Source organism: Alnus glutinosa, chromosome 8, assembly GCF_958979055.1.
Source record: "Alnus glutinosa chromosome 8, dhAlnGlut1.1, whole genome shotgun sequence".
Classification (NCBI taxonomy): domain Eukaryota; kingdom Viridiplantae; phylum Streptophyta; class Magnoliopsida; order Fagales; family Betulaceae; genus Alnus; species Alnus glutinosa.
In genome coordinates this window covers 19,323,422-19,348,333 of record NC_084893.1, presented here as the reverse complement: position 1 = coordinate 19,348,333, position 24,912 = coordinate 19,323,422, and the positions used below count along the sequence as shown (strand labels likewise).

Below are 24,912 nucleotides of genomic sequence, written 5' to 3'. Positions count from 1 at the left end.
AATTATATTACACAAATTAGATAGCTGAATATAAGGTAAAAGAACTATAAATGAAACATGGAAAGAACCACTTCTTTGAAAAAAAACGTAGCAATAAAACAATCTCAAGTGAAATATAACACCCTACACATACAAGTACTCCACCTATGGAAACAACCACATGTCACTTGCAAAATGAGGAGAATAAACAACAAAACAGAAAGAGGAAAATGATTATTTATTTTTTGCTTTTTAATTTTTTTTTTTCTTTTTGGCTTGATTGTTAATTGTTGTCTAAACAACATATATGTATCATATTTGATATGGAACCACCAAGAGGCCAAGCATTTTGTAACATGTTGCCTCAAAGTTCTAAGCATTTTGCAAGGATTTACAAATGAAAGACTGGTAATCCCATATTGATTAAAAAAAAAAAAAAATTAGTAATGAATTGCAGTTGAAACCTTATATTTAGGCACTGCTGTTAAGCATTTGGTAGGTTTGGCCCAAGTGGAGGCTTCAACCAAGGTGGCTTTTTCATGTGCAGAAGTTATGCGGTTAGAAGAAGGCTCTTAGGAGAACATCCAGTGGTTCCTTCGAAGAGATAATTTGGTAGATTTTAGAGCTGAAAGATACCACCGTGTGCAATGAGAGTTGAGAGATTGTTTATTCTTTGAGTAAGAACATCACCGGGTGTACTAGAGTTTTTGGATTATGACTGTCTGAAAGTTTTTGAGTAAAGTTTAAGAGTTTGAGTTGGGTGTAATGAGATTTAACATAGTTTGAGTTTGTCAGTATAATTATGGGAGTGGTTTACGACCACGCTATATGGGAGTTAATGGAGTGTTATAATCCATATTACTAATAATGGATTTTGGTTGGCATTGCCCGTGCACGTAGAAATGGAATTGGTTAAACAACATTAAATCTTGTTGTTTTGAGGATTTTTTTTCTTCTCTTCACGTAAATCCACTTCTGCCAATCATAAATTCCAACAAAAACATAGTAGAGTTTCTGCTGTTACAACAAACTGATATCACAGCATTATGTTTTACAACAAGCTGGTATTAAAGCATGATGTCTATTATAACATATTCAGTTAGGAACATTGATCTGATTTCTGGGGTTTGTATTTCTCTATTCCTCCCTGCCCATAACCCTTTTTCTTATATTTCTCAAGTCTCCTTCCGCCGAGTTGGCTGTGTCGGAGGTTGCGGTTTCATGGGAGCTCGAGAATCCGGTAGTCTCACGGTTCGACTTTCCCCTCGCCGAACAGGAGTTTTGCAGATCAGCAGCCCTTTGCCGGTGGGTGTGTTTCCGATCCAGAGGTCGAGTCTCCTTTTGCCGAGTTGGCTGTATCAAAGGTCGCGGTTTCACGGGAGCTCAAGAATCCAATAGTCTCACGGTTCGACTTTCCCCCCAGCCGACTCCTGTGAAATTGTCTTCGGTGTCTCTGGTTGATTCTCACAGGTCTGAGGGGCCCTCTTCGGCACCGGTAAGCACTGTTGTTGGGTTTGCTTTTCCTTTCCACAGTAGTTTCAGTGGTGCTTGCTTGACCCCTCAGCTCTGTCCCGAGGGGTCTTCTCAGCCCTTCTTCGCCCCTTACTCAGGGGTGGTTGAGTTGGGTGAGAGGCTTCATTCTGCCTCTTTGCCATTGGTTCCTAAGCCTTTTCAGAAGTACTACCGGAAGGCTAGGGAAAGCAGATCAGGAAAATTGGATGAGAAATTAGTTGCTGAGTCTATGGCAGCATTGAGGTTGCCTGTCAGTTTTTTAGCCAAGGAAGCAGCGGCAGAGCTTCTAGAGTTGAACCCTGCAGGAGGGGCAGATTCCGTGAAGGGTTTCGCTAAGCCTTCTTCTTCAATGAAGGGCTTCCTTCGGCAAGGGTTTCTCAATCCAAGTCTAGCTGTGAAAGCTTCAACTTCTCATACCTCGCTTTTAGAAATGGGTGTGTCTTCATTGACTCCGGAAGTTAAGGAAGTTGGGGTGGTAGGGATTCCCTCCCCCTTGGGTGGTTGCGTCACTCCAATTGTTGGAAAGGTTGATGATTCCAGGGTGAATGGGTTGTCCCAATCTCAGAAGTGGCCAGTAAGTTTTGGTCCATTTGGGGAGGTGATTGTGTGGGAGCAGAGTGATGAGATCTGGGATGGGGAGGGTGGAGATTCCCCTTACCCTTTGGGTGTTCTCCCTCCCAACATGGCATTGGATTGGGAATTGGATGGTGTTGAGGACAAGGATTCGTCCTTGGCGATTATGGATGCCTTTGAAGAGGACTTTCTTCGGAAAGTTAATGTTACACAGCCGAAGACCAAAGATAGAAGGGAGTTTTTGAATTTGGTAAGCACCATTAATTATGGTGATACAAGCACGTCCTCTCGGCATAGGAAAGGCAAGGCTCATGTGTTGTAGTAGGGCTCACGTGTTGTAGAAGGGTGTGCTTCTTGAGGGTTCGGGTTTGAGGGCTTTTGGTTTTTGAGGGTTTGTTGAATTTCTTTCTTTTTGTGGGCTGTTTCGTTTTTCGCTTTCTAGTTAAGTGCTCTTTCTTGTATACTTCCAGTGTACTTAGGGGCGCCTTACACTTTTAATAAGACAAGCTTATTACTTATCAAAAAAAATTAACCATAATGTCTTTTATGTCATGGCACCAAGTATTTGATGCAAATTCTTCCAACATGAAGGATGATAAGCGATTCTATTTCCAAATATGTTAAATCAATTACATGAATCTGATCAAGAAATTGACACATTAATCATATGAAGGTATGGAATAGAGAACCACTGATGGTATCTCAAAATAATGTTTCAGACTACTAGTTTGATATATCAAATAGGGATCGATGGAGCGGGGAAAATCATCCCACCACATTAAAAAAAAAAAAAAAAAAAAAAAAAAAAAAAAAAAAAAAGCATTAGTGAAGCTTAAGGGTAAAACAATTAAATATCAAATAGAGCACCCAAGTTATTATACAACTCCAAAGTCTAGAAATTTTTAAACTTGGGGGGCAAAAAGATAACCGAATAGAGTATATCTTAAATCTATCAATAAGGAAAATTACCTCAAAAGCCCTGCCTTCAGCAATCACCACATTTTATTTCTTTTAAAACTTCCAGAGAACATCTAAAAAATAAAGACTTCTCATCAACTCTGTAGAGTCAAAAGCTCTAGTATGCAAAGACATAAAACCTTTCCAAAACAGGGAGAGATGGCCAAGAAACTAAAAGCTGGAACCACAGAACCAAAACACAAAGATAAGTGGACTATGACCAAAACCAGCCCCAAACAACTCACCTGATAGCCAAGTAAGTCATGTCCAACAGGAATGTCAACACGCTTTTGTGCACACACACAAGCAACTTTAAGAGAAGCAATATTTATGTATATCCTCTTGTAGGGGAAACAGATACATCCACTGTTTGATACAAGTCAGTGCAGGAAGGATTTGACTTGAAGGAAATATTCTCAACCATATTCCAGCATATGATAACCTTATCTGATGATTCCATAGCCACCATACCAAGTGCATGAGTGATAAAGGCATTTGTCATCCTTGCTTAATGCTTGGGTTCGAGTCAGACTGCACTCATGTTGTAGTGGAAATGCCCCATGGGATCAGTGGGAATGCCCTCTCAGGGTTCCATTCCTAGGGCTTCGGGCAAGGGGTGATACTCTCTTACCCTTTTCGCTTACCAGGGATTTAAAAAAATAAAGAAAAAGGGAGCTGATGGTTCCAAAAAGCCAACTAGACAATCTCTTCAACCGAAACCACTTATTACAGGAACACACCACCAGAGGCTAATACTTGAGAGGATTAAATGAGAGATTAACTATTCTCCGACAACTGTCTACAGAAAAAATTCAGGAAAAAAAGTTGTGAAAAGGTTCTGAAAGGAACCTTCCGGCACCATAAATTTAACAAATCTCAAACCTTCTTTCGCCAGTCACCATCATTAAGTTGAACTTTGCCTTTAACCCCACCTTTACTTATCAAATAAAAATAAGTTGAACTCCAGGAACAAACATAACCAACATGATACTTTTAGAGAATAAGTCTGGTAAGAAGGAAGCTCCTCTGGCTGAACCAAGACAAGGTAAGGCGAGCTCAGGAGTTCAGGAGGGATGCGATAATGGAGTTAGCACGGTGATTGTGGAGACGAAGGCGGCAGAATTAACCGATACTGTTAGGCTTTGTTCAAACAAGGTAGAAGAAAGTAGGGGTGCACCAACCAGGGTGATTAATGCTTAAAAAAAGATGGCAGAAGCTACCAAAAGACTTACGTCTTGTTCAGACAAGGTCAAAGAAAGTATGTGTGCTCTGATAAGGGTGGTTACGGCTTAGAGGAAGACGATAGAAGCTGTGGGATCATCTCAGGTTTGTACAGACAAGGCCAAAGGAAGCAAGGGTGACGGGAATGAGGGGGTACGAAGACAAGTGAGTGGGTATTTGCTTAAGGGGATTTCTTTCAATGTTGAATGTGAGGATGTTTCAAGGATTAGTAAAGGAGAGTCACGGTTGTGGGGAAACGGGTGTTTGAAAGTGGGGTTGTATTCAGGAAATTCTTTAGGTCAGAATGAAGACTTTGCTTTCGTTGAGAACGTTAGGTTTTAGAAACAATTTGTGTATCCGATGTTAGATGGTGGAGAAGGGGATAGAGGGCCTTTGTTGAGTTGGTGTCCTGGAACCTCTCTGGTACCTTTGGAGAATGAGTTGGGGGGAAGGGAGAATAGAGGGTCGGATCTTAAAGGAGGTGCAGGCATATGAGTCGAATGGAGATGAGTTGAATAAATGTTTGTTTGACTCATGTGGGGATAAGAATAATCCTTCTTTGGCAATGGTGAATGTCCTAGGGAGGAGGTTAAGGATAGTGAACCGTTAATAGTCCATCCGCTTACAATGGTTGAAGAACAAAGAGTGCCACCTTCAGCATCCTCAGATTGGGCAATTGAAAGGCTGAAGAATTTTTGTCATGTAGTAGGGTTGTCATGTGATGGTTTTGAGGATAAAATGTTGGCGTTGTTTTCTGCGATCAAAGCAAGTAGACATCAAAACATTGCAGTAAATGCTTCATATTTAAGTTTTAAGCCAGGGAACATAGGCAACCATGAGTTAAAGAGATTGATTTGTTCAGTTAATTATGACATGAAGGGAGGGCACTCTAATAGAGGGAAAGGAAAGGGGAGGGGTTCTAATTGTTTCTTATGAAACCCAGGATAGTATCCTAGAATGTAAGAGGGCTGAATGAGAAGGATAAAAGGTTGAGAATTAAAGGTCTTCTCAGAGATTGGAAGCCGGACATTGTATGTTTACAAGAGACAAAATTGGAGTATATCTCCAAGGAGGTGTGATTTGTAGTTTATGAGGTTGCCGACATGTGGATTGGACATATTTTGGGTCAAGAGGGGCTTTAGGTGGGATTTTGTTAATGTGGGATAGGCGGGTGGTGGCGTAGATTGAGGATTGTGTGGGGAATTTCTCAGTAGCGTGTTCTTTTAGGAATGCTATTGATAATTTTGTTTGGGCGTTTGCAAGGGGTGTATGGCTCAAATGATGATGTTAAAAGGAAATATCTTTGGGATGAATTGGTCGGCCTTATGAGTTGGGTGATTTTAATGTTGTTTGTTTCCCAAGTGAAAGATCAGCTGACTCCAGACAATCATCAACTATGTTGGATTTCAAATTTTATTTTTGAGCAGGGCCTCATGGACATCCCTATTGTAGGTGGGAATTTAAGTTGGTCTAATAATCGTGACTTGTAGGCTTGGTCTAGAATTGATAGGTTTCTCCAATCTTCGAAATGGGAAGAACATTTTTCTAATGTCTCTCAAAGGAGACATCCAAGAATCATATCAGATAATTTTCCGTTGATGTGGATTATGGTGTGTCGGGTGGAGGTAGTAGGTATTTTAAGTTCGAAAATATGTGGCTGAAATCATAGAGCTTTCTGGAGTTAGTGAAATCATGATAGATGTCCTACAGTTTCAAGGATCACCTAGTTATATATTGGCATGTAAGCAGAAGGCATTGAAAGCGGATATGAAGAAATCGAATAAGGAGGTTTTTGGTAATCTAGGGAAGAAAAAGAAGGATCTTATGGATGGTTTTCGGGAACTGGATTTTATTGCAAAGGGCCAAGTTTTAACTCAGGATGAAAGGATGAGGAAGGAAGATATGCCTAAGGAATTAGAGAGAGCCATCCTTCTTGAAGAACTAAGTTGAAGTCAGAAATCAAGGGCCTTTTGGTTGAAAAGGAGATAAAAATACTAAAGTTTTTCACTGGGCGGCAAATTCTCATCGAAGAAATAAATCTGTGGATTCTTTAGTTATCAACAGATCCATGTCTTCTGACTCTATAGAAATAGGGGAGCATATAGTGCAATTCTACATCGATTGTATTTTGAACAGTTTAGTTGGTGACCAAAATTGGATGACCTTTCGTTCGTTTCCACTGATACGGAAGAGAGAAATTGGTTGGAAAGAGATTTTGAGGTGCTTGAAGTGTGGGAGGTGGTGAGGGATATCAATGGTGACAAGACTCAACTCCAGATGGTTTCTCTATAGCTTTTTCCATAAGTGTTGGGAGGTAATGAAAGAGAACATCTTGGCAGTTTTTAAGGAGTTTGATAGTAGAGGGAAGTTTGAGAAGAGTTTTAATGTAGCTTTCATCTCCCTTATCCCAAAGAAGGCCAGTGTTGTGGACATTAAGGACTTTGTCCTATTAGCTTAGTGGGTGGTATATATAAAATCATCTCCAAGGTCTTGGCGAACAGGCTAAAATCGGTTTTGGGAAAGATTATTTCAAGTTCCTAGAATGTGTTCATTAGAGGTCGACAAATTTTGGATTCAATTCTTGTTGCTAATGAATGTTTGGATAGTTCGATTAGATCTAAAGAACCTAGAGTATTGTGTAAATTGGCTTTGGAGAAGGCGTATGATCATGTAAATTGGGAGTTCTTGTTATATTTGCTAAAGAGATGTGGATTTGGGGAGAAATGGAGGGATTGGGTAGCGCATTGTATTACTACGGTGTGGTTTTCCATTCTTATGTTCACTATTTGGATTCTTTAGTAGCTCTCATGGATTGAGACAGGGGGATCCGTTATCATCACTATTGTTTGTGTTGGTTATGGAAGCATTGAGCAGGATGATGAATGCTACAGTGTATAGGGGACTTTTGTCTAGATTTTCGATGGGGTCGAGAAATAATGAGGAGTTGTCCGTGTCTCATTTACTGTTTGCAGATGATACTTTGATTTTCTATAAGGCAAATTCCGAACAACCACAACATTTGCGATGTCTTTTCTTATGTTTTGAAGTTGGATCGGGATTGAAGATTAATTTGGAAAAATCAGAGATAGTTCCAGTTGGCAGTGGGGGAGATGTAGAAAGGTTGGCTTGAATTCTTGTGCCGTTGAAGTACTTAGGTTTGCCATTGGGTGCTTCTTACAAGGCTACATCTATTTGGAATGGCATAATTAAATAAATGGAACGCCAGTTGGCTGGATGAAAAAAAAAAAAAAACTTTATTTAACTAGGTAAGGAGATTGACTCTTATAAAGAGTACTCTTTCCAATTTGTCTACTTATTATTTGTCTCTTTTCTCTATTACAATGGGTGTGGCTAATAGCATGAGAAACTTCGGAGGGATTTATTATGGGGTGGTATTGGAACGGCAGCCGATGGATTGTTATGCTTTGGAGAAGCATTCGCTTTATCCTCTAGGCAATACCCCTTGTGCTATTGATGGCTCCAGGAGTGCTCTGGCATGTTGCAGGGTTTCAGATGGTGATGGTGACCTTTCAAAGAAGGAGAAGGCAAGTGTTTTTAGGAACCTTCTCGAGCTTTTTGGGGGAGTGGATCATCTGGGCAAGAAGGCTCTTGCCGAGGTTGGGCCTCAAGCATTTTGGGCTTAAACACAAGGCGAGCTATTCAGTGGTGGGCCGGATGTTTAAAAGGACTAAGGCAGTTTTAAGAAGGGCCCAGTTTCGGGTTGGGTCCAGGTGTTTGGGCTCCAAGGCCTCTTCCAAGCCTTCTGACCCTACTCCCGAGTCAGTTGGAGATGCAGGTCTACCGACTTTCACTCATGTTGGAGAAGGAGTGCCGGCGGCTTCGACCTCTGTCTTTCGCCAACGGAGCGTCTGCTTCGGGTTCAACGGTGTCCTCTGCTCCAGTTCTAAATCTCGTTGTGGGTTCGACGGTGTCCTTTGCGGTGGGTCTGGATCTCGCTGCCTCTGCCTTGGTGAGGCCTACCGGTGGGAATCTTCCTTTATCGTCTTCATCTAAGGCCAGCTGCAGGTTGTTGGAGCTGGATGCTATCTGGAAGTTCGCCAGAGCTAGTCAGCATGACCAATTTGCCTCGCCGGGGTTGGCTCTATCTCCGGCTCTCATTGGGTTTGGTCCAGTGTTCCTGGATGTTTTTAGCAACTGCTCTTCAGGTGCGGATACGTTAGGTGAAAGGCTGCGTTATTCTCTCTCTGTGAAGCCGGAGTCTGGAGCGCCTATTTATCCGTTGAAATCAGTCAGTGCTTAGATACTCCTAGAAGCATAAGGTTGGCAGATTGGATGAGCATCTGCATACCAAGTCTTTAGAGGCTTTCAGTGCTCCCATGGCTCCTTCTATGCCGTTATTTAGGGCTATTGCCAAGCCCTTCTCAACACCGGAGAGGGATGGGTTAGTGTCTACGCCTGTGCCTTTTCAAGACGAGGTCTGTCAGCCTCTTCTTCGGCGTGGCTTCCTTCTCCCAAGCGGCGCAGTCCTTCCTCCGTCAAAAGTCGGTAGGTCTCCTCTCTCTTCGGTCCAGTCTATGCTTGGGTGCCCTCCTCTGTTGTCTTTCTTAAAGGTGGGTGAATCTTCGAGGGGAGGTGGTTTTGAAGAGATTGGTGGTCCTCCCAGGGCAGCGATTGATCTTACCTTCTATTTTCAAACTCTGAGGGTCTCCCACGATAGGGATTGTGAAGGGCTTTTTAGATTTTATGGCTCAAGTTGCTGTAGAGCAGCGTCAAGAGGCTTCAGTCTCCACTTCTAAGTTTAAAGGGAGTCGTGAAGTAAAGAACTTAGAGTGCACGATTAATTATGATGCCAGGGGTTTTGGTTCTAGCCGGGGCAAGGCAAGAGGGCCCCTGTTTAGATATAATAGTCTCTGGGTTTTGTGGGCTGATTTTGTTGGGGTGTTTGGATTTCCTCCTGTTTTTGGGTTTTGCGGGTGTTTTTCCTCTCTTCCCTCTTTTATCCTATTTTAGTGTTATTTTTGTATACTTCTTGTATGCTTAGGGACGCCTTTACGCTTTTTATAAACTTCTTTGCTTACCTATAAAAAAAAAATAAAAAAAATAAAAAAACTTCTTTTGCTTACTTATCAAAAAAAAAGTTCTATTTAGTAAACTATATCAATAATTTGTACTGCAATGAAATCAAGTGGTTTGAGGGTTAGAAACTTGATTCAGTTTAATCAATCTCTATTGGGAAAATGGTTGTGGCACTATGCTACGAAGGAGGCTTTGTGGAGATTGGTGATAAATACTAAATATGATAGTCTAAGGAGAGGTTGGTGTTCTAAGGAGGTAACAGAGCCATTTGGAGTGGGAGTGTGGAAATATATAAGGAGGGGCTGAGAAACATTTTCAAAAATTGGGATTTGGGTGTTATTTGGGATTTGGGTGTTTCTGGTGGGTTTTTTCTTTGTTCGGGTTGTGTGTGTATTGGGTTTTTATTGGGCTTAGGGTTTTATTGTATCTTGGGTATTTTTGTATTTTGGGGGTTTACTATTGCTTCTTGGGTGTTTGGTGGGGGTTTCTATTGTAATTTGGGTCTCATGTGGGTTTTGGGGGTTGTGGCCTTGTGGGTTTTCTTGTGTTTTTTATGTGGGCTATTGGGGTTATTTTGTATTGTGGGGAGTCTTTGTATCTTGGGTTTTTTCTGTATATGGGGGGTTACTTTTGTATCTTGGGTGATTGATGGGGTTTATTATTGTATTTTGGGTCTCATGTGGGTTTTGGGTGTTGTGGGTTTGTAGTTCCTTGTGGGTTTTCTTGGGTTTTTATGTGGGTTAGTTGAGTTGCTCCTGTGTATACTTCCTGTGTACTTGGGGCGCCTTACGCTTTTTTAATGAAATTTTCTTACTTATCAAAAAAAAAAATTGTTATATATGAGGTGAGTGATTGGTCAAAAGTCAATTTGTGGCATAATGTGTGCTGTGGGGATCAACCATTAAAGATATCTTATCAGTACTTGTTTAGTATTGCACATAACAAGGATGAGTGGTGGTGAATAATATGTTGTTCTGAGATGGGAATATCCATGGAATATAATTTTCACTAGACCCATACAGGATTGGGAGGTGGATGTAGGCCCCGTTTGGTAACCATTGTTCAGGAAATTTTTTGTTGAATAATAATAAAATGTGATTGATGTGATATAAAGTAGAAAGATGTTTGGAATTTTTTATGGAAAAGTGAAAAAAATTTGTTTTGTAGTGGATTATTTTATTTGAACAGTAATAAAAAAAATAAAAAAAGAAAAAAAAAAAGATTGATTTGATATAAAAAGTGAAAAAAGTTAGAATGATTTGAAGATAACTTTTTTTGGAGAAGTGAAAAAAGAAAAAAAAAAAAAAGAAGAAAGAAAAAAAAGGGGTGGGAGAGGAGGGGGGTTATCAACTTATTACCTTTCTTTGTTTCCTATGCCAGTGAGGGTGGCTAATCGTCTTGATAAAATCCAAAAGGATTTTCTTTGGGGAGGCATTGGTGATGAGAAAAAGTTCCATCTAGTGAGTTGGAAGAAGATCTGTACACCTTTATACGCAGGTGGGTTGGGAGTTCACAATCTCATCCTGTTCAATCGAGCGCTCTTGGGTAAATGGTTATGGAGATATGGTAGGGAGAGAGAGGCTTTATGGCGTTTGGTTATTGATGCCAAATTTCAGAGTATTAAGGGCGGGTGGTGCTCGAAAGAGGTCTTGGGTTCCTTTGGAGTGGGTGTATGGAAACATATTAGGAGGGGGTGGGAGGATTTCCGCAATTTTGTTCGTTTTGAAGTGGGGAGTGGAACTAATATTAGTTTTTGGCATGACCGGTGGTGTGGAGATAGTTCCTTGAAGCAATGCTTTCCAGCTCTCTTTTGTATTGTAAGGAACAAAGACGCGACGGTGGCGGATAATTTGGTGGTCCGTAATGGTGTAGTTCAGTGGAATGTTCTTTTCACAAGACATATCCAGGATTGGGAGTTGGATATGGTTCTCTCTCTCTTCGACCGATTATATTCTACTTCGATTCGTCATGGTGAGGGTGACAGATTAGTGTGGAATCCCTCTAAAAAAGGTTTATTTGAGGTGAATTCCTTCTATGTAGAGCTCTGTAGGGAAGATGGCCCTTCTCTTCCTTCTTTTCCTTGGAGAAATATTTGGCGTGTTAAGGCTCCAACTAGGGTGGCTTTCTTCGTTTGGTCAGCAGCTTTGGGCAAAATTTTGACTCATGATAACTTGCGTAAGAGGAATGTTATAGTAATGGAGTGGTGTTGTCTTTGCAAGAAAAGTGGGGAGTCTATTGATCACTTGTTGCTTCATTGTGAGGTAGCTCGGGCCCTGTGGAGCTACGTTCTTAATTTATTTGGGGTTGAGTGGGTTATGCCACATTCGGTGTTGGAGTTATTGATTAGTTGGGGAGCGGCTATTGGGAGTCGGCATGCGAAAGAGGTTTGGCGGTTAGCTCCTCTTTGCTTGTTGTGGTGTATTTGGAGGGAGCGGAATGCTCGTTTGTTTGAAGATGTAGAGACACCTATGGTGGAGCTAAGGAAGCGGTTGCTCAACACTTTATACTCTTGGATAGCGCCATATCGTAGTTTGAGTGTCTTTACTTTTGTAGACTTCTTAAATTTACTTTCTGTTCGACCCGCTTAAGGGCTCTCTTGTATACTTCCCGTGTATAAGGGTTGCGCCCCTTAGCGCTTTTCAATAAATTGCTATTACCTATCAAAAAAAAAAGGGGGGTTATCAAACAGAGCCGTAGTCTTTTCTTTCTTTGAGATGTTGTATTCTCTTAAAATAAAGCAATGAGATGTGGATAAAATATGTTGGTTCCTTTCCAAAAGGAACAAAATTGAAGTAAAGTCATATTATCATGTGTATTTGGAGAGCCTTTCCCTGAAAGAGTATTTGGAGAGTTATCACTCCTTCAAGAGTGGCGTTTTTTGTGTAGACAGCAGCATTAAGGAAAATATTGACTTTGGATAACTTGAGGAAGAGGAATGTTATGGTAGTCAATTGATGTTGTATGTGCAAAAAGAGTGGGGAGTCCATTGATCACCTTCTTCTTCATTATGAAGTAGCAAGAGATTTATGGAGCTCACTTTTCAATTTATTTGGTGTTGATTGAGTTATGCCTAGAAGAGTGTGAGAGTTTTTGGTGAGTTGGGGAAGTCAAATGGGGGGTGGTAACATTTTGGAAGTTTGGAGGTTGACTTCGTTGTGTTTAATATGGTGTATTTGGAGAAAGCAGAATGCACGGAGCCTTGAAGATATAGAGATTTCGGTGGTAGAGTTGAAAATGATTATGTTCAACGCTTTATACACACGGATAGCAGCACATCATAGCTTGCTTTTTTCTAGGGTTTTTTTTTTTTTTTTGAACTTTTGTTCATCTTTTTCTCTTGATTAGAGGGTTCTCTTGTATACTTCCTCTGTGCTAGGGTTAGTCCCTCTGCATTCTCTAGTTTGATTGAATTACTTATCAAAAAAGAAAAGAGAGAACGAGAAACATATTCCAAAATAGTGGCAGACTACACTGGAAAACCATCACCACACTACCATAAGCAAGAAGACTATGCCAGCTTATTAGGCTCCCAAGTTGAATCTCTGAATCTCTATATTCAGCCAAAATGAGGACTTTGTTGACTTTCTGACCCTCATCAAGACATAAAATAAAAATAAAAAATAAAAACAACCACAAACTCTAGTATTAATAATTGATCATATATAAAATGATTAAATTCATCGTTTCTCATAACATTAATAACTGTTGTCCAACAAATAAGACAGCTTAAAAAAGCTATCCTAGCTCAAACTCAATCCAACATGAAAAATGACCCACAGATTAACCCCATAGATGGAATCAGCACTTTGAAACTATATTAGTATCCATTTTCCATAGAAAGAAACATAATGGAGCCAAGATCAGTTAGTAAAATCGTTTAGTTGATTCAATATATGGCCATTGGCTAAAACTCGGACAAAAGTTCTGTAATTTAAATCAAAATGAAATACTTTAGACCAAGTATTTTTTTTTGATAAGTAATACTTTAGACCAAGTATTTTTTTTTGATAAGTAATACTTTAGACCAAGTATAATATGAGAATATTGGAATATCAAACTAGTAAAATTAACTTACAACTATGACTGACTTTATTTAAGTAAAGACAAAATGTACCTTTCGGCCTTTAAATCTTTCTGTTAAATCTCTCATGTGTCCCTGAACTGGAGGGGTCTCAAGTGCACGTATAAATCTATCTGAGTCTATCCCAATTGGAAACTGAAGAAACAAATAAAGAATTAAATAACCATCTCAAGTTTAGAACATGCTTAATAGTGAATGTGCTAAAAATTCAAGCAACAACAAAAAATAACAAGTAATTTTGATGAATCAGACACAGATATTAACAAGGAGGATCAACTGGAAGATTTAAGATAAACATACAGCAGCTACTCGAGTCAGCTTCCCCTGATCCTCAACTCCTTCAGGTGTACCCTCAAGTCCAAGAATACGAGTACAAGCACTAACAAAATGCCGCGCATAATCATAGGTGTGAAAACTGAAAAATAGAATTACTCACATAGGTTATGCATACTTTAAACATCAAGATACAAGCAAAATAAAAAGGATTAATACAAGAAATATGAAAAGGAACCTTTTAATTTCGATACACAGATCAGGTTACAGAACATTTTAAGTAACTAAAAGAAAAGATTTCAATGCATGTATCTTGTAACCAAACAGTGATCCAAACATGAGCAACACTTCATACTTATAGATTATACTAAAGCATTGCCATTTCAAATACCAGTTCTATCTTCTATTTTCCTTGTGGCCGAATAAATTTATTAGATATTTTCGAATGACATTAATCTAACCTATGCGATAATCAGGTCAAAAAGAGATAAATTGTTACACACCTAATTGTGGAGACATTGTAATAATAAGCAAACGCTCTATAAAGACCAGATCTTTTAGAATCTCAGCCAGTAAACAGATTTAGACATTGATTCAACAAAGCAAGAGGATCAATCGCACTTAATGTAATGTCAACTGGCAAGGGAAGATGAGGCCCTCAATGTATAAAATCTACAGAAGGTAATCCTATCCTACCCAGTTTTTGCTGCATCCTCTCCATATTGCATTGCAATTGGACACACAAAAATATAAGGGATAGATAAAGGAAAAAATGGAGCTAAAATAGCGCACTCCAACTGAAATTTCAATATCTTCAATGACAATACTAACTTGATCAACAAATTCACTAGATAGAAACTTGTGCATATACCTATAACATCCATATTTAGGTATGTAAATAAAATATCCATAGCTTAAACTTTGAGCAGCTAAAGATCCACAAATTATGAACATAGCCATTTACTGTGAGAATCTTAACCCATTTCCTCCTCCTCCCTCACATTCAGATTTGAAACTCATTTCTTCCCCATAATTCATGCATCAATTTTTTTGACAATAGATTTCAATTTTCTTAGAAAGTGAAAAAAGTAGGTGCTAGGAGCCACACAAAAAAGAAATTTACTGTGAGTAGAACCAATATCAAATGCAAAACATTTATATGTGGAAACACGAGATACCTTCTCAAGCCAAACTAGATATAAAGAATATAAATTTTGACAACTTTAAAAGATCTGCAAAATGTCCAGTGGCACCACTTTATCAACCATATTAAGCAAGGTAAAGCTATGACATACTATTGAACATTGGTGAAGAATGCAGCAAAAACTTACCCAACCAAATCAGCAGCAAGAACTGAATGCAGCAGTTCTGATCGAGATGGCAGTGTCCTATGAATCTCAGAAGAGGGAAATGGGGTGTGGAGAAACCAACCAACTTTCATTTCGTTGTTATATTCCTTTAAGCATTTTGGGAGAAACATAAGATGGTAATCGTGGCACCAAACAACATCACCCTCTTCATAGTGCTTGTTTACCACATCAGCAAACATTTGGTTTGCCTTCTTATATGCAGCAAATTGAGACTGGAAGCTTCGGGTGGTGGCAAGGCGATCTTCTTGTGGAAGGCCAAGGTAGTGAAAAAGGGGCCACAAAATGTTGTTGCAATAGCCATTATAATATTGATGGACAATTTCTTCATCAAGGAATACAGGGATACACCTCTGCAATACATTGCAAAAAGTATCACAAGATAAAAAGTTAACATATTATGGATTATATGCCATACAAGCCATTAATGAAACAAAGCTGAAGTAAAGCATGACTTACAAGAAGTCAACTAAAAGAAGAATCCAATCCAAATACAGAAATTTGTACCTTTTCAGCCAAGGCTTTTGTAAGTGCCTTCTGTCCAACCTCGTCTGGGACATTTACACCAGCCCAACCAATCCATCGTGCCTCAAACTCCTTCACACCTTTGAAAAAACCATCCAGTATGCATTAGATTCCTCTTTGTGGACAAAATGACCAAATTTATAAAATAAACTAAAATAAGAGCGAACTGTTACTTTGGAATCCAGCCTTGTTAAATCATAACAAGGATTAAAATGGAGAAACAGATATGTTTGCAGAATGATTGAAGACATCAATTGACCCAAATATTCAATGTGAGAGTCCAGCCACCACTTACCTAGAAGAGCACTGACTAGACCCCCAGCACTTATCTCCAACGACCATGAGTCTTCACCTCTCCTAACTGCAGAGACTGGCAGCCTGTTAGCCACCACCAACAGTCGTTGTCTTAAAGGCTTCTCATCTTGCCTTTCACATCCCTCAGAAAGCAACCTCGCAGCTCCAGGCCCTTCAGAGAATTGTTCAACACCGGAAACTTCCCCATTCTCATAGGCAACTCCCCCATTCTCATCTTCTCTTAAACGCAGGTCATGCTCAAGTGACTCACTCAACCTACTATCATTATCAGCTGTCTCATTTGAATGAGAGGCCCTTTTGCTTTTTCTTAGCTCTCTTATTCTCACAAGCCGCGCAACACGATTTTCCAAATGGTTTGAATTATCGTTGTACTTGTTTCCAGGCATATGATCACTCTAAAAACCAACCTTCAATACCAAATCTACGAGCACTGAGGCTTTCAGTATGTCCTACATTTTGTTCAAAATAAATCAAGTCTTCAGTAAGCACCATAATCCGCACAAAGATCTGAATATCCCCCAATCAAGTACTAAGATAACCGCTGGGTCTAAATCAAGAGTAATAAACATAACATTTCTACTGAAGTATAAATTTTACTAATCACCGAGGGATAAAAAATAATAAGCATCTGTAGAAGATACATCAAGTTAAATATAAACCACATAGCAGTAAGGCAGAGAGGAAAATGATAACTCAGATTATGGGATCCACAGAATTGCACGAGGCAAGCATATGGGGTCTACTACTGTGTCTTGGTTATTAAGCCCAGAAACTTGAAAACCCATTTTCACAAAAATCAAATACGACAAAGCATCAACAGCCACGGCAGTGGCTGGTGCCGTTTCTTGTTCCTTCAGGCCCGTAGTCTAAAGAGTATATCACTCGGACAAAACAACAAACACATTGCATGAAGAAAAGATTGAAAGCTTCAGAAAGAGTGAGGAAACATCACTACATAATATCAGGATGCTCTATCATCCCCAAGCACGTAAAAGTTAAAACCCACCTCCGAAAGCACCCAAAAAGAGAAACCCACCGAATCCATGAAACAACAACCAATATTCAATAAAAGGAAAAGAAAAAGGAGTATCACCTATTTATAACCCAATGTTTCAATCTTTGCAGATGGGGTTGAACCAACCAGAAGTGTTTCTCATCAGCCAGGCAGCCACCGAGTTAGAGAGGCAGAGACAGGGAGGGAGAGACAAGGAAATCCCCAGAATCTGAATGGCGGACAATTAACGTACTGAGAGAAAAAGAAAGGAAACAACAGATTCCTCGTGCAAACTTTATTGGGCACAGAAAGCTTTCCAGCCATGCAGTTAGTAATACAAAGGATTATGATGAAACTAGAAAGAAAACTGCTTCTAGGCTTCTGCTCGTCAACATTTTCCCTTGTGTATTTTAACTAAACTACTAACTTAGGTACTTTGTGACAGATCATTAAACATCCAATGACGCGGCCCCTGGATAAGTTTCCCTACCGTGCCGCACTGCGCACGCCTCTTTGGGTATAAGCCCGGCTCTCATGGCCGAAGATAAACAAATCTGTGATATGTGGCTCGGAAATGATTGACAACAATAGAATCAAAAGAAATAACATAGTGGAAATAATAATTATAAAGAAAAAAGAAAAGGACTTGCTCCAAACATATGCTGCTTGGTTTAAGAATGACAATTCGTACTCACGTATAATCGTGTCGAGATATTGTATAAGATTATATAAATTAATCTTAACCTGACATATTTAATTAAACGGATCAAACGTCTCACATAACCCTCTAATTTTGTCTTGAATCCATATCAAACTTTCAGGTTATATAAAAAATTATCTGTCATTATGTTATGTGTCGGTTTGGATTGTGTCGAAGCATAAATATAAGACTACATAGGTCGATCAACCCTAACTCGATTCATTTAATTAAACAGATAAGACTCTTCAACCTTAATACTTTAATTTCGTATCAAATTTACAGATCGTCAAGTCGTGTAAAAAAATTTCAGCCCCGTAGGGCTCACATATTTAAAACAAGTGTATAATTTTTAGAGACTTATTTATAAAAAAAAATTAAATAAATAAAAATAAAAATTTATACTGAAAATGCGGCCAATTGAAGCAAGTTCCAGTAGGAACTAAAAGAGATCGTTTTCAAGTTAGGTAGAGGTTTGGAATGTTGTCGAAACCAAGGAAAAGGAAAGGAAAAATTGAATCTATTTGCAATGGTAATTAATATAATGCAACATGGAATACTATTGGATGATAAATATATAAACCTAACAACATCGTATCTGGTCGGGGGCAGTAGTAACTAACATAATTCGACGGGTTCGAGTTCATAAGCAAGTTAACATCCGACATCGTTTAGGTATATTTATTATTTTCATTGGTATACACTATACATGTTATTGTGTAGCACAGAGACGTTAGACCAAAGTACACGTCCAATGACACGTTGCATTGGTAACATACTAGAAAGGTAACATTGACGGCTCATTAACCAAGTAACCTCGAAGTTTGAATAGGTAATTACGTTGATTCATTACGGAGAGTCTTTATAATTATTTGTTTAAATTTAAAAAAATTTAAACAATTAATTATAAGTGATCACTTATAAAATCTACTTGAGCGGATAAGTGATTAAACAGCCTAAATTTTATGTAGTCAAGTGAATTTTATAAATAGTTTCTTACAATTACCTATCTAAATTTTTTTAAATTTAAATAAATAATTATAGAAGATCATAACCCGTTAATGTAAGACAAAAAAAATTAGAAGAATGACATAAAGAAAGGGGGAAATAAAAAAAAAAAAGGATTGACTGATTCAATTCAAAAGAGAGAAGAATTTGATACTCTTATCGTTAGAAAGAAAGAAGAAGAAGATTCACGTCTCAAACATAATCTGTTTTTAATTATTCATTAGTTTTGTTTTTATTGGAATACAAAAGAATATTTAAATAAACTCACTCATTAAGCCTTAACCTTTAACATTAATTTGACAGACTTTAAACAAAGCTCATTATTGGGTTACAAAATAAAACTTTCACAGTGCTAATCCTTCCAATAAAACTTATAACTAATTAAAAATTAAAAACTTATTATTCAGCATGCAGAATTAAGTTATGACATATATTATTTAGTATATTTGGGTCATTCTCTCATCCTCTTATTTTAAAAATTAATAATTAAATTTGTAAGATTCACACAAGATCCACGTGTGAGTCTTACAGATTCAAATGTTCATTTTCAAAAAAGAAGGGTAGGATAATACAAAAAGCATTTTTCTTAAGTTACATCCACTATTTTTCATTTTTGTTCTTCAAATTTCAAAAACAAATTTTGAAAAGAAGAAAACAAAAACAACAAAAAAGTTTCAAACGACTGACCGTTACATATGATTACACTCAAACAAACAAGTCTAACTACAGTACTCAATTCTCCACCACAAGCAACGAAGCAAACCTCATTTTATAATGAAAGTCTATTGTTATTATTATTATTACTATTTACATTTTTTATTCAAGATGGGGAAGGGGAAAAGTCTATTAGTGTATTTGTGACACTTTAAGTTATGACGTGATGAATAAAAGATTGAATACAAGGTATAGCCGAATTGTCGGAAAAAGATATATTAACTGGCTTGACTTAGCCAATTAAATTGTCCGGCTGTCCCCATAAGCCATCAGGTCCAGGTGGCCCACTACATAGTGCATTCGAGTAGGTTGCTCGGCACGAGGATAAGTGGATAACAACCCAAAATGCATGAGTCATGATTTAGTTCGAATGCTTTGTCTTCCACATGGTGATATTTAGCCCGACCAATCAACAATGCGTCTTTCTTAATTAACATGCACAAATTTCATCGATTATAAGATCTAAAAAGCAATTAAGTGGATAATGGGGAAAATTAAGGGTTGTAATATGTACACAATGCCAATGACGACCATGAAAAAACACTAATCAAATTTGTGCTAACATCTTAAAAAGTTTAGTCAATTTGAAGCTTCTTTAAAATCGCTTAAAAAGTTTAATTTTACCTAGTAAGTAAATAATAGAATCCGAATTAGCACCCATGAGTATCTTTATAAACCACATAAATTACTTGGATTACTCATCTTCTTAATACGATGTTTCGAATCTCACCATTTCATAAATCGAATATATACACATAATATATGGCGAAAAGGGTTGCAATATGTACATGCACAATGCTAAGGATTAAACTTGTGATCCAGAAAAAATGCTATTCAAATCTGTTCTATCAACCTAAAAGGATTAATCAAACAAAACGCCAGTTGACCGGTACCAAACCAACCACAACTGCTGCTGCTAAAAAGATTAGCCTATGGGAATAGAACAACCACATGGGGGTGGAAATCATTTTCAGCCACTCGGACATTTACGAAAGAACATGTTCTAGCGAAGCACCAAAGAAGGCAGACCAAATGCTTGGACATAATAACATACTTTTAGTGGCTATAGGCACCTCAGCAGGTACCTTGGATGGAAAATGACTTGTTACCATTTATCCAACTTTTGACAAGAAGAATAAGATGAGGCAACCAACCAAGATCTTCTAATATCCCTGTAATCTGCTAATGTAACTGAAAAAGAGTTTGTAATCTTGGTGGATAATGATGTATATATACACTAATACAATAAACTAGAACTCATCTCCTTAAAGATGGCAGTGAGATTGGAGAATGAGTTTTGAAGTCTTTTATGGTATCAAAGGCTAGTCAATTGATCCTAATGGCCACATACTTTTCTTTTTCCTCCACCACTAACTCATTCACCAACCTTACTTCCGCCACTCCTACATCACTCACTAATCTACACCATTTTATCACGATTAAACTCACTACAGACAATTACTTACAGTAGAAATTAAGGACAAATAACCCCTTAACTAAGGTGGGTAACAACTTTTCGGCTACGCTAATGGAAGTATGTCGTGTGCGGCCACCTTCTACCATTATCCTCTCTTCTTCCTCCACAATCGAACTAGGCAAAATCCCCAATATTGCATTCTCAGTCTTGCGTCAGTAAGACCAAATAATTATTAGGCTTTGTTTGTTTCGACATAAAATATTTTCAACGAAAGTATTTTCAGATTTCACTTGAAAATATTTTTCAGCTTTTCGGAGATAATGATTGCCATAAAACCACGGTGGCAATGGCCGTCGACCTTTGGCAGCGATGGAAAATGAACTGCGATATGAAAAAACTTAAACTCCAAAAATGGTTTACCAAAATAAAAAAGGAAAACCGTTTTAAGCAGCTTAAATGAGGTTTTTATAATCAACTGAAAATGTTTTTGGTTTAATCAAGATTTTCAGTCGTACCGAACACCAGAAAATAAGAAAAACATTTTCCATAAAAGATTTTACGCCTTAGTGCCATCATCTCTTTTTTGTCCAAAGTGGTTCTAGGCGCATGTCGTCAGATTAACTAACTGACCTGTGAAGTGTGGCTCACGCCTATATTTCTGTTCTTCCAGCATCAGATTTGCCTCAGCCAAAAAATAATAATAATAATTCTAATTATTTATCTTTCCAACTTGAGTTTGAGATGATGTACGTACGAATATATATTAAGGACATTTAATTACCATGTTAAGTTTTGATATATTTTCCTTATAGGACTATAATCAAATACGTAGGATTTGATTGCCTTTTTTCTTACATACCGCGCCTACCAAATTTTTCCTATAAATAAATTAAAGCATGTAACACAATTATATACTAGAGTCAATATAAACAAGATGTAGCTCTTTCTTGTGTCTCTTCTTTCACATATTTCATTTTATTATAAAAATCTACAAATTAATACCGAGGAAAACTAACAGAAAACTCATCTTCTATAAGAAAATACACGCACTTGAATGAACAAATCTCGAACTCCCAGATTTGCACGATTTGGATATGTAGGGACGTACGTAGGAGATCGAAATAACAGAAAAGAAGTCGAAATCGAAGGTAATTATAAAACACTAAACTCATTCGGTTAAACTGTAAAACACTTAATTAGCATAATATGCGTGCGAGCGCGCGAGAGAGAGAGAGAGAAGGCAAACCTGAACGATCTGAAGCTTGTGGAAAATCCAAGTGCAACGTACTTGTTTGTCCGAGTTAGGAGAGCGAAATTGCAGAGAGCAAATACGCAATGTGATGGAGAAGCTAGCAAGACGAAGAGGGATTATGTATACATATATAGGAAGGAAGAATTGAACGAGAAGGATCGGAGGGAGAAATTGGCAGACACAAAAAAGGCGCGATGGCTTCACTTTTTCGGGAATTGGCGAGTGAATGGGACTATATGGGAGGGAGGGAGGGGTCGCTTTGTTTGTTTAGGCTTTCGTCTTTTGGGTGCGCCCAATCGGTTGGAGGGAATTTGATCCTCCTCCTCCTTCTTTTTAAAATCAAGTGTGCTTGTAGACAAACATTATTTCGTTGTGGCCGTAAAAGCACATTCCCACTAACTTGATTCCTACCTACACTATGCTAGTGCATATTTCAAATACGGATCGGATAGCATTTTGTATTATTGGATTGACTTCGGGTCGCGTTGAAATATAAATCTAAAATTGGATAAAAATTTACTTATAATCTGTGATTTTTCATCATTTTTACAATTAATTACTCAAACTTTAAAAAGTGTCAATTTAAAATAGTTATCTTTTAATTCTTTTCAATTTTAACTTTCCGTTAGAATTTTCTGTTAAATCCTATCAAAATTCTCAAAATACTCCTGTATTTTTTTAATATATATATATATATATATATAAAAAAAATCGGATATGGATATTTTTGCAAATTCCGTTAAATTCTGACGGCATCTAAATCCTTACAATTTTTTCCTAAAAAAAAGGGGAGGCTATTTTAGGGATTTTAACAGGATTTAACAGAAAATTCTAATAGATTGTTGAAATTGATTAAAATTGAAAGATAGATGTCATTAATTTACACTTTTAAAGTTTGAGTACTTAATTGCAAAAGTGATGAAATATGAGGAGTTATAAGTGAAGTTTTCCTTTAAAATTGTATGGATCAGTCTAACCCAGCTTATTTAATTAAACGAATGAGGTTCCTCAAGCCTAATCCTCTAATTTCATGTTGGTTTGTGTCGGGTTTGTGAGTCGTGTCAAAAAAAAAATTAGCCCTAATGTCACAAGTCCAGTTTTGGTCATGTCAAGGCGTAGGTAAGACTATATAAGATCAACCCTAACCTGAAGTACCATTTTAATTGAGCGGGTCAAACTCCTCAATCTTAATTAATTTTATATTTAGTTCGTGTCGGATTTATTAACCATGTATAAAATTATTAGTCCTAATTACAAAGTTGATTTCGCAGGTAAGATTAATCAAATAACTAAATTTACAAATTGGAATTGTTGATGGATGGGCACGAGGAATATTCTATGTTTAGCATGCCATTGCATTGAAAGGAAAGTAAGCTTTGGTTGTATTACAGGTCTAGATCTTATGGCAAAAGAAATCTTGTAGTAGCTAGCAAGATTCTCTTAATTTAGAGAATGCAGGTATAATTTCATTAGGAGTTTAAGACTAGAATAATTTAGAGATAATAAGTTATCTTTATTGATAACATTAGATTAAGATTTAAATATTATAGATAATATATTATCATTATTGATAAATTAGAAGTGGTTTATTCTAATTAATCTTTTACTTATACTTTGCATTGTAAATGCCTATTTAAAGATACCATAACTTCTTTAATATAATTAAGCAAAGATTAATATTATTTAGCTTTAAAATTGATTCAAAAAGTGTTAGAGTTTCTTGAACTATCCTTATCCTACCTGTTATGTACTTGAAAAATTAATTAAGCCAATAACATGTCGCATTCCCAAAGCCCTTAAGAAACCTACACCATATATAATTGAGTTCTTTAACAAATATATAATATATATAAAGTTATAAGAACCTTTTCGGAAAGCTATTTAATTAAGTTAATATGGTGGGATGCTTTGAGATTCCATTCTTTTCTCTTTTCCTACAATTAACTTCAGTCCTTTCGCTTTATATATGAGAAAATGGGCGTGTTTGAATCAAAAGATGTAAACAGTTGTTACTTGTTATTGAGTGGAATCTACATCAAGTCCACACGTCTTGAAGTCAGCATCTTGATCTCTTTCTTGACTATTAATTAATTATTGTTATTATATATTAATCAAGGAATCAGCAATAACAAGGTGCGCATAATACTGGAGGAGAAAGATCCAAATCGATCTCTTCATAATAATTAATACGTACGTACATTATGCAATAATAGTAATAATAGTAATAATAAGTATTAATAATCAATTCTTTTTCTTTTTCTTTTTCTTTTTCTAATAACCACTTTACGGAAAGGCATGAAACAATATTTAATCGACTAATTAGAGGCTCTCATAAATTGTTTAAATTATTACTTTATTCTCTTCAAATACGTACTGTCTAGTTGGGATATGCTTTGATTCTTGGCCGATATTTTTTTTTTGTTTTATTTTTAAAATTAAAAAAAAAAAAAAAAAAAAAACTACTCCTTTATGCTTTATATCACCTCCTTTTTTTTGCCTCCCACGTCAGCTCACAACTGATAGCTAGCTAGCTAGATGCTTTTATCAGCTTCTTCTTTTGTTATTTAGTAAATATTATAGAATTGTTATTCAATAACTCGATGAAAAATTAACACTTACAAAAAAAAAATTAATGATTAATTTTATTGTTATATCATTCTAACTAACTGTATGATAGTCAGTTTATTAAATAATATTATTCATAATCTTAATTACTATCGATATTGTTGCCTTTACATGCAGAAAACATATATCAAACTTTTATGAAACAAAAAGAACCCCCCCCCCCCCCCCCCCCCCCCCCCCCCCCCCCTCCCCCCGCCAAAAAGAAAGATCTTTCTTTGATTTATTGCTTTTTGCCACTAGAGGCCTGGCCCCAGCTCAGTTCTTTCTTGTATATATGTACACAACCCTTTCGACTGGAGAAAGTCTGTTTTTAATATAATGAAGCAGGTAATTAACGAAGCTTACTTTCAGGGGATTATTTATTT

At 37.3% G+C, this 24,912-nt stretch overlaps 1 protein-coding gene across 6 annotated transcripts in view; it reads right to left on the bottom strand.

Annotated features, from left to right (window-relative positions):
- The window catches only part of LOC133875753 (alpha,alpha-trehalose-phosphate synthase [UDP-forming] 1), a 37,573-nt gene extending 15,426 nt beyond the window's left edge, over nt 1–22,147 (bottom strand). For 2 of the 6 annotated variants that reach the window (XR_009901481.1, XR_009901480.1), the window contains exons 1-7: nt 21,917–22,147; nt 16,934–17,388; nt 15,821–16,289; nt 15,508–15,605; nt 14,965–15,353; nt 13,661–13,775; nt 13,394–13,495 (exon numbers count right to left, since the gene is read on the bottom strand). Coding sequence is in view for 4 of the 6 variants with exons in the window: in XM_062313980.1 (XP_062169964.1) it covers nt 13,394–13,495; nt 13,661–13,775; nt 14,965–15,353; nt 15,508–15,605; nt 15,821–16,226 (1,110 nt within the window). In the remaining 2 variants the exon portion in view is untranslated. The remainder of the gene's footprint in view (nt 1–13,393; nt 13,496–13,660; nt 13,776–14,964; nt 15,354–15,507; nt 15,606–15,820; nt 16,290–16,933; nt 17,389–21,916) is intronic. The other 4 variants (XM_062313980.1, XM_062313981.1, XM_062313982.1 and 1 more) reach the window with 4 other exon arrangements.
- Nucleotides 22,148–24,912: the final 2,765 nt, after the last annotated feature.